Raw genomic sequence first — 10,770 nt, forward strand, 5'->3', positions numbered from 1 at the left:
TAATATTACATTAAATAATACATTTACACTGCTTGTGAAACCAATACAATTGTATGAATAGACTATATCTATTTGAAAACTTGAAATGCTTAAAAACAAACCTTTCTTCAGCAGATTCACAACAGACACAGCCTTATGACGTCACAGCAACACACCAAAAGAAAAGTCCTGGCTACAGGCTAAAAGGTGCATAGAAATTTAGCCTACAAAAACACATACAAGTAAAGACGTGAAATAAATGTTTAAATGCATGCTGTCCATTGATGTCAACAATATAAAACAGAGACAGACTGATGACTGATTGTTTAATGTAAGTTTATTATTTGATTTGGTAAGGTCAAATCAGTCCACACTAACTGATGTAGAGCAGTGTTTTCCAAAACCGTGGATCATTCCTGGTATCCTTTTGAACATCACAACATTTATAAAATCAACCTCAGTTTTTAAAATAACTTGTTTAATCACTATAGGGAGATGTAAAATAGTTGAGCTGGGGTAAATTTAAAGCATTTAACAAAATGGTATTTCTTTAGATACATCCTGCAAAGTACTCCATAAGTAAAACAAATTTACAGTGTGCATTTCAGTAATTATAATGTACTATAAAGAACGTATGTGTAGGAATAAGGGAACAATATGTAAAGTTTGGGGAATAAACGGGTAACAATCAGAAAATAATCAGAGCAATTCCAAGAGGGTCCTCTCACCATCGGTGCTCGGGCCCTAAATATAAATGTTTTCTCGTGATCAGCACACATAAGCTCCATCTGAAGTGGTATTTAGACATATTTACATAGACAGATTTGCTTTGTTGTGCATTAGAACCACACCAGGCATTTAGTCATATTACAAAATAATTTTTTGAGGCCAAACATATAAAATAAATTATTGAGGCCAAACATATAAAATAACAATATGAACAGAAAAAAATGAACAATATGTACAAACTATTTACATAAAGACAGGAATAAAAAGGACCACGCTTGGAAGGTGGAAGCCACAGGGAACGACATAGGAGAAGAGGAAGAAGGGCATTCTGTGTTTCCTGCTGCATCATTTTTTAAAAGCCTACTGTGGGGGTGGGGGTTGGGGTGGTGGGGGGGTGGGGGGTGGGGGTTGGGGTTGGGGTGGTGGGGGAGTTGGGGTCCAATTGCTACAAATTTAGGTCGCACCAGAAGCTCCAACAGCGTCTGCTCCACCTCCGACGGACCATCCGCCTCTGTTGGCCTGTGAAATACAACACACAGTGCAATGAGAAGGCAGAAAGATGAAGCCTGATTTTCATGTTCACAGTGTAGGTTAACAATTTAATTGAGACAACAAAATTGTCTAGATATTGTGAGAATAATATCTGTCTGTGTGAGTGACATAGACAGTGCTTAAATGCAAGTGTGAAATTGTTTTGAACTTGCTTTAACATATATTAAGTAATTAAAAGTTATACTTCAGACATGTACAAATGAACAGTAGCTAAAAGTATGTATGCAGATGATTGGTGGCATACTTTGCAATGGATTTGTGTCTGCATTTACAAATACAATGATTATTAGTAAGGGGACTAATGTTTTGTGCACGTAACGTGTTCAAATATTGTTTGTACTATTGCGTTCACACACCTGTGGGTTCAGCAGCAGGGGCTGAGGGACCAGTGACTAGGGAGACAGGAGAAGAGGCAGGACCACCCTCTTCAGGGCCCCTCTGATCACTTTCCTCTGTCAAGACTACATTAAATGTTAATATAATACGTTGGTAACAATAGTCATAGAGAGATTACATTTCTTCATCTGTAAACAATGACAGCATATATGCCTTGTATGTGGCTTCATTGGAAACACACCTGTCTCCGTCTCCCATGCTGTTTCTCCAGGGTGTCCCCGGTCCTCGAGGTGGTTGTCCTCTCTGATCCGGGCCTCGACCCCCTCCATGTTACCGCTAGTCTCCCGTGGGGTGACGAAGGGGTTGAGGAATCCCAAGATCTGAGAGTACTTCCATCTCTTCCCCGACCCTGCTGCTGACCCACTCCTCTTGTCCGTCTCCTTCCTCTTCTCCTTCAGGTACGTGTCTCTGAGGCTTTTTCATTTTTTTCTGCAGACGTCCTCTGAATAAACACATTATCTTGTAAAGTAGCTGAATATAAGCGGGAAAATGCAGCTTGCTAGCTGGTTAGCAGGTCAATAATGTGACTCAAAAGTGAAATGTGTATTTACAACTTACCAGGTTGCCCAATCTCCTCACTGACCCACTTCCAAGCGAGGTAGTTTTTATTCCGGTCTCTGTAGAAATATGAACTAGTGTCATATAACTCAGGATGACTGCTTACCGCCAGTATAAGCTTTTCCTCCATTTTGAATGAGTGACGCCGGGCGGGAGTTTATCACGTCACTTCACCATGTGACAGCAGCAAGCAGGTTCAGTTTTTTCAATTTGGCGTCAGACGCGAATTCACATAAAAAGCATGAATGCACCAAATAAAATCATGCGAACTGGGCGCGCGAATAAGGCAAACTCCCATCTACCGCGCCGCGCTAAATGCCTCATTCGCGCCGCAGAACCTCTAGACGCGAGTAAAACGCGTCTTTACATTGAATTAACATTGAAATCACTCGCGCCAGACGCTCTATTCCCGATTGGTGTGAACGCAACATAATGCGTTAAGAGCTCACTCAAGTACTGGGGAGCTACACCATTTAGTACTTTGTAAGTAATCAGCTATATTTTAAAATATATGTTTAATAGGGAGCCAATGCAGTGTTGACAGAACCGGCTAATATGGTCATACTTTCTGGTTCTGGTAAGAACTCGAGCTGCTGAGTTTTGGACCAGATGTAGTTTGTTTATTATGCATGCAGGGCAACCACCCAGTAGAGCATTACAATAATCTAGCCTTGAGGTCATGAACACAAGAACTAACTGTTCCGCATTTGTCAATGAGAGCATATGATGTAATTCAGTTCACCAGCTTGCTTATCTGAGGCCAGTGCTAACAAGAGGGTGGTTTTAAGTGCGAGTGCCCTTAGGTGCATCTGCAGCAGCTTAAATGGGAGGCCTCGGAGTGCCCTGAGGATGGTGGATAAGTCTCAAGTCAGAATCAGGGTTTAGCCTTTGGAGCCCCTTTAGGAACTTTACAATTAGCTTGCTCCTTTCCAACAACTGGGGAGCAATGGGGGCGTGTAATGCCACGATAACTTGCATGTGCAGTTTAATCAAGCAGCGGTTTTGGTGTCAGTCCATGGCGTGGGACACTCATCAGTTGCAGGTAAAGGATCGAAATTACCCCTGGCAGGGCTACTCCAGCCGCTCCCTGTCCCTTCGAGGTCCTGGTCACACATAGCTGTGGGCTTTGTTACAGGCCTACCTCTGTGTAGTGGCAACACAGTAGTCCTCACTGTGGTGGACAGGTTCTAGAAGGCGGCTTATTTTATTCCCTATCATATTAAGCGAGGGAGACAGCGACTGTTGTATTAGATCACATTTTCCACATTCTCTGAGGGGTCCCCAATTTGTGTCTAAGTTTTGGACAGAGTTCTGTCAACAGCTGGGGTCGACTGCGAGTCTATCCTCTGGGTATCACCCGCAGACTAACGGTCAGGCCGAACGTGCTAACCAGGATTTGGAGAGGGTCTTGCAGTGTGTGGCCTTGGCAAGACCGTCATCTTGGAGTTCCAGATCCATGGTCGAGTACGCACATAACTCCCTCCTGGTCTCGTCTACTGGTTTGTGTCCCTTCCAGTGCTGTTTAGGCTACCAGCCACCATTATTCCCCTCCCAAGTATCAGACGCCGTTGTTCCATCCACGCATGCGTTTATTCAGAGAAGTCTCCGTACGCTCAGGATCGCCAGAGAAGCCCTCACTCGGACTGGCGAGAGGAACAAGGACCGTTGTCTATCACTAAGGTGCTCAGTCCGTTGTCGGTTCGACTCAAATGAACTCCCCAGTTTAAGAATATCCACCCAGTTTTTCATGTCTCCAAGATCAAGCCCATCATTCGGTCCCCAGACCACTGCCCCTTTTCTCTATGTCTCGTCTCGCTTTCCGTCCCGTGAGGGTACTGGATCGTGGGTGACCTCCAATGCCATTATCAGCTGAACTATGCTCGGAAGGCTCTAAAGCTCCCACACTTCTAGTTATTTCTGTTCACGTACACGTGTCTCTTACTTTGGAAGTTGTGTTATCCAAAGTTTAATAAACACTGTTTACTATACCTCTGCATTTGGGAATACTTGAGTTTTTACAAAAGAAAAATGGAATGAATGGCAAGTCTAGTTATTCAAGTCCTGACTTATTTGGCCAGTCTCTTCTAGAAAACTCCCATCATCCTAAAGCTGTAACTCCATCTATTACAACTCTATCTTTGACTTCTTTGCAAAGATATGTGCACTTATAGCATGATGGAAAACACAGTCAAAACAAAATCCATAAAAACAATAGATAATGTCGTGTCAGAAAATAACCAGGAAATTTTTCGTTCAGATTACGGACATTTCCTTCCATTCAAAAACGTAAAATCCTGTAGATTTACAGTACATCCTCTATACCAGGGGTTTTCAAAGTGTGGGGGCCAGAGCATGTCAGGGGAGCCGTGCAGAGTGGTAAAAAACAATATAATAATCAATTGAAAGTTAAACTATTATATTTAAAACATTATTTACAAATTACTAAAAAAATAACAGACAAAAATAATAGAGAAATATTCTTCATCCAGAAGGCCATAACTCTGAATCCGTTGCATTTTGGCAAGCCCACCAAATACACTCATGCTTATTAATACAATGGTGCGGTTTCTTAGACCATCAGTTTCAAAACCTTTTTCAAGGCTTAAACCCAAAAGATGACGATATGATGATCAGTATTTGAGTTAAGGATTTATGTGGACAGGACCAGCAGATGAACCATGGCCTTCATGTTTCATTTGTCAGGAGATTCTGGCTAATGACAGCATGACACCTGCACAACTTTGGCGACACCTTGACACCAAGAATGCTGAGGTAGCAGGAAAACAGCCAGAATTTTCCATAGAAAATGTCAAGCCTTTTCAAGGTCAGAAAAAATGTGTGGGAGATTGTTAAATTAAATGCAAAAGCCACTGAAGCTTCATATCGTGTTGCATTGTGTATTGCCAAGGCAAGCACAGACCATTGGAGAGACGTTAATTATGCCGGCAGCCAAAGACCCCGATGGTAGGAGAGTTAGTTAGTTTAACACAGTTAGTTAGCACATCTCAGACACGGCAGACAGGACCAAGTGGTAGACAGCTTGAACATGTTTACCACATCTATTCATTTCTGTAATACATTTTCATTTGAAAAAAAATTGCAACTCATAAAATATTAAAATATAAAAGTTTAAATTATAGGTTAAAACCAGTCAAGGAAAAAGCCATTGTAAATAATATTATAGGATTTAAAATAGAATTTGGCTCCAAAAGTAGCACATTTGGTGTGGAACATGTATATATAAATACAGAAATACATTGCCATTTTGAATATTAGATTTCAAATTGAAAATTGCTACCCATATGCTTCCATACTCCCAACCGTAGGCATAGTCAAGTCACAACTTAAATCATATGTTTACTTGTGCATTCTCTCATTGAAGAGGAATCAAATAATTCAGTGCAATGTTCATTATTTTATTCAGTTAATGCCCTTTATCTCCATTTACATTGTGGCATTTCACAGCAAAACAAGTTTATCTAACATTTTGATTCGGATGTATTGAACAATCAAGTAAATTAGATCTATTAAAAAATAATTTTACAACGATTTTCTGGTGGAATTTAAAATTACCAAGCCAACTGTATCTGCAAGCGTGACTAAAAAAATAATAATAAAACAAAATAAAAAAATATTATTTGACCCTGAGCAAGATTAAATCACTTTCCTCCAGAGTAAATTTACAGGTGACTTTTGATACTGCTTTTTTTCCTCTTGGCAGGCTTAGAACATTTAGGTTTCTTTCTAGAATGAGTCTGCAAATGTTGTTTCAAGTCTCTTTGATTTGTGAAACTCGCGTCACACTGAGGACAGAAAAAAGGCTTCTTTCTAGAGTGACCTCTTATGTGCCTCTGAAGGCTTGAATTGCTTGAGCATGTCATTCCACAGTCAAGACACATGTGCGGCTTCTCTCCGCTGTGTGTTTTTACATGGTTCTTCAGGTGTTCACTATCTTTGAAGCTCCTTCCACACTGATGGCATTTCTCTCTTGAGTGAATCATCATGTGGGTTTCAAGAGTTTGTTTAGATCTGAAACTCTTCCCACACTGGTCACATGAGAATGGCTTCTCTCCGGTGTGAATACTCATGTGAAACTGTAGATTTCCTTTTAGTGTGAAGCTCTTCCCACACAGATTGCAGGTGAAAGGCTTCTCTCCAGTGTGTGTTTTTACATGGTTCTTCAGGTGTTCACTGTCTTTGCAGCTCCTTCCACACTGATGGCATTTCTCTCTTGAGTGAATCATCATGTGGGTTTCAAGAGTTTGTTTAGATCTGAAACTCTTCCCACACTGGTCACATGTGAATGGCTTCACTTCAGTGTGAATCCTCAAGTGAATCTGTAGATTTCCTTTTAGTGTGAAGCTCTTCCCACACCGATTGCAGGTGAAAGGCTTCTCTCCAGTGTGAAGTTTCATATGGACATTCAAGTTCCCTTTTTGAGTGAATTTTTTCCCACACTGTTGGCAGGTGAAAGGACTCTCTCCAGTGTGATCTCTCATATGGACATTGAGGCTTGATTTTTGAGTGAAACTCTTTCCACACTGTGGGCATTTGTACGGCTTCTCTCCAGTGTGAACTCTCATGTGGACTTCAAGGTTTCGTTTTTCACTGAAAATCTTTTTACACTGTCGGCATTTGAACGGCTTCTCTCCAGTGTGAACTCTCATGTGGACTTCAAGGTTTGATTTTCGAGTTAAACTTTTTCCACACTGTTGACAGGGGAAATCACTTCTAGTTTTTGTCTTCACGGCTCTTTTTTGTGAGGAAACCTTTTTTGTAATTGAGCAACTAACAGACTTCTCTCCAGTTTTGAAATCGTGATCTTCAAATCCCTCCAGTTCTGGACTCTCCTCTTTTAGATGCATCACATCTAAAGCAAAACAAATACAAGTTAAAGCCAATGTTTAATGGCACAAAGCAAAACATCAAAACCAACAAAGGCCCTGTTTACACCTGGTATTAAGAAGTGTTCTGGTCAATCAGAGCAGAAGTAAATGAAGGAGACACATTCAGGTTTACACCTGGGGCCTGATGTATAAACGTTGTAAAACAAAGTTTAAATAATTCAGTTTACTTCACTTCACTCACTCCAGTTTAAGAGTGAGTACACCGTCTAGAGCAGGGCTATTCAATCAGCTTCATTCGAGGGCCGGATTATTAAATCGAAAAGTTGAGGTGGGCCGGTTGGTTTAGCTTATTTATTGAAACATTATGTATTATTTATTTAAACATAACAGTATCAATAAATAAGCTACAGTAAACCTAAAAAAAAGTATTCTATTTACTTGGAAATGTGGTACCCAACAGTATACAGATTTATAAGATCATAATAAATGACTTATTAGAGCTGTGAACACTTTTCCTTGGAACAAATATATGAATTATACAAGCTCATAGCTAGTGGTAAGAATTATTTTATATATAATTATTATAGCCTTAAATGAAAATATTCTGACAGTGAGTCTTGGTAACCACAGTTAAAACCATGCATGGCTACTCACTCACTACAACTGTATAAAAAAAAGCCTAAACACAGGTAAAAACTATACACACACCTTCACAAAGAAGGTACATAACAAAAATGAATTATATACAGGTCCTTCTCAAAAAATTTGCATATTGTGATAAAGTTCATTATTTTCCATAATGTAATGATAAAAATTAAACTTTCATATATTTTAGATTCATTGTACACCAACTGAAATATTTCAGGTCTTTTATTGTTTTAATACTGATGATTTTGGCATACAGCTCATGAAAACCCAAAATTCCTATCTCAAAACATTAGCATATCATGAAAAGGGTCTCTAAACGAGCTATTAACCTAATCATCTGAATCAACTAATTAACTCTAAACACCTGCAAAAGATTCCTGAGGCTTTTAAAAACTCCCAGCCTGTTTCATTACTCAAAACTGCAATCATGGGTAAGACTGCCGACCTGACTGCTGTCCAGAAGGCCATCATTGACACCCTCAAGCAAGAGGGTAAGACAGAAAGAAATTTCTGAACAAATAGGCTGTTCCCAGAGTCCTGTATCAAGGCACCTCAGTGGGAAGTCTGTGGGAAGGAAAAAGTGTGGCAAAAAACGCTGCACGAGAAAAGGTGACCGGACCCTGAGGAAGATTGTGGAGAAGGACCGATTCCAGAGCTTGGGGGACCTGCGGAAGCAGTGGACTGAGTCTGGAGTAGAAACATCCAGAGCCACCGTGCACAGGCGTGTGCAGGACATGGGCTACAGGTGCCGCATTCCCCAGGTCAAGCCACTTTTGAACCAGAAACAGCGTCAGAAGCGCCTGACCTGGGCTACAGAGAAGCAGCACTGGACTGTTGCTCAGTTTTGCATGTCATTCGGAAATCAAGGTGCCAGAGTCTGGAGGAAGACTGGGGAGAAGGAAATGCCAAAATGCCTGAAGTCCAGTGTCAAGTACCCACAGTCAGTGATGGTCTGGGGTGCCATGTCAGCTGCTGGTGTTGGTGCACTGTGTTTTATCAAGGGCAGGGTCAATGCAGCTAGCTATCAGGAGATTTTGGAGCACTTCATGCTTCCATCTGCTGAAAAGCTTTATGGAGATGAAGATTTCATTTTTCAGCACGACCTGGCACCTGCTCACAGTGCCAAAAACCACTGGTAAATGGTTTACTGACCATGGTATTACTGTGCTCAATTGGCCTGCCAGCTCTCCTGACCTGAACCCCATAGAGAATCTGTGGGATATTGTGAAGAGAAAGTTGAGAGACGCAAGACCCAACACTCTGGATGAGCTTAAGGCCGCTATCGAAGCATCCTGGGCCTCCATAACACCTCAGCAGTGCCACAGGCTGATTGCCTCCATGCCACGCCGCATTGAAGCAGTCATTTCTGCAAAAGGATTCCCGACCAAGTATTGACTATTGAGTGCATAACTGAACATAATTATTTGAAGGTTGACTTTTTTTTTTGTATTAAAAACACTTCTTTTATTGGTCGGATGAAATATGCTAATTTTTTTAGACAGGAATTTTGGGCTTTCATGAGCTGTATGCCAAAATCATCAGTATTAAAACAATAAAAGACCTGCAATATTTCAGTTGGTGTGCAATGAATCTAAAATATATGAAAGTTTAATTTTTATCATTACATTATGGAAAATAATGAACTTTATCACAATATGCTAATTTTTTGAGAAGGACCTGTATTCCTCTACCCACCTAATGAATCTAATGCAATATAAATGACTATAACATAGTATTCAATATAAATATCCCACATTCTGCCCAAACTATGTTAAATTACTACAGTACATTCAAGGTAAATGTTTGTAAGGGTGATGATTATGGGATTTAAAGTCTTCTATCTTTGTTCACGGCACAATGTTTCTGCTGTTTTCCTCATCAGTCGTGTTGGGAATGTTTAGGCTGTTTCATCTGATTTAAAACTAGTTACTTCGCTGTTTAATAATGGTGTCCGGGACTGGGAGTAAATGCAACTCCTTTAAGCTTGTGTTCCTTTATCCGCTGGGCCGTGCTGCGTAGTTCAAAGTAAACTAGTGAAACAACTGAAAATGGCACGATTTGTTCTCTATTTGTTGTTTCTGAATAAGAAACTGCTTCAGATGATTTAGTGACAGAGCGGTTCGAACGAATCCGAATCGTTTCAGACCGTTATGCAAGCGTGTTTGGCCATTTCATGGAAAGGAAAAAATCTAACCTAGCCTGGTTAAAACCAGATCATTCTCAGTTGTAACTGAGATATGGTGTGGCAAAGCTTCATAGACAAATAATTTCCAAAGGGGCGTCACCAACGGACGTCGCGGATAGACCTAAAACCAATCAGAGCGATGAAGGAGATGACGTATGCAGAGCGACGTTCGTCTGTTATAGAACAACTTGAATAAACGAGCAGACACTGATTAACTACTTGCTCTACGTTTATTTAAAATTAACAGCAAGCAAGACAACTAGAAGTGAATGTGCTTTCCATTAAATAAATCACACACAGTTCCGGTTCACGGTTCACGAACTAATGACTCCTTTGAACCGATTCACTTTAATGAATGGTTAAAACAACTGATCTGTCCAACACTGAACTCAAGAGACATAAATCGGAAACACTTTACAATAAGGTTCCATTTATTAAAGTCTAGTTAACTACAATAGTTAACATTCTATTAATATTAGTTTCTATGCGGATTTACTCCATGACAAAACCACCACAGTCATTCTAGAATGATTCATTCTTTCCAAGAGCTATTCAAGTCATCTGGTGGAATTGTTTTTATATCGCAATATATATCGCAGAAAAATAAAATATCGCAATGTCATTTTTTTACCAATATCGTGCAGCCCTAATCCTTCCTCGCTATGTGTTTTGTATACAGAGATATCGACATCGGTAAATATCGGTATCGGCCATAACAGCAATATTATTATCGGTTATCGGTATCGGCCACAATTTTCACATCGGGAGATGGAGGAGATGATCTTCATGTGCAAAGGAGATTTATTTTTCTAAAAGGCAGTCGGACCAGCTTGTTTTGGCGGGCTGAAATGCCATTTGTCTGTGCAGGAGCACAAA

At 40.4% G+C, this 10,770-nt stretch overlaps 1 protein-coding gene across 1 annotated transcript; it reads right to left on the minus strand.

Annotated features, from left to right (window-relative positions):
• Positions 1–5,841: 5,841 nt before the first annotated feature.
• On the minus strand, positions 5,842–7,079 carry LOC130083617 (gastrula zinc finger protein XlCGF57.1-like). The gene has a single exon (XM_056248733.1). It carries the CDS (start codon positions 7,077–7,079, stop codon positions 5,895–5,897), a length of 1,185 nt encoding a protein of 394 aa, XP_056104708.1. The 3' UTR covers positions 5,842–5,894.
• Between the last annotated feature and the right edge of the window lie 3,691 nt (positions 7,080–10,770).

This window comes from Rhinichthys klamathensis, unplaced genomic scaffold, assembly GCF_029890125.1.
Source record: "Rhinichthys klamathensis goyatoka isolate OS25496 unplaced genomic scaffold, OSU_Roscu_1.1 h1tg000057l_1, whole genome shotgun sequence".
Lineage (NCBI taxonomy): Eukaryota > Metazoa > Chordata > Actinopteri > Cypriniformes > Leuciscidae > Rhinichthys > Rhinichthys klamathensis.

Bases quoted from the DNA above. Each gene is read 5' to 3' on its own strand.
- LOC130083617 (XM_056248733.1), bottom strand. From the start codon at position 7,079: ATGCATCTAAAAGAGGAGAGTCCAGAACTGGAGGGATTTGAAGATCAC.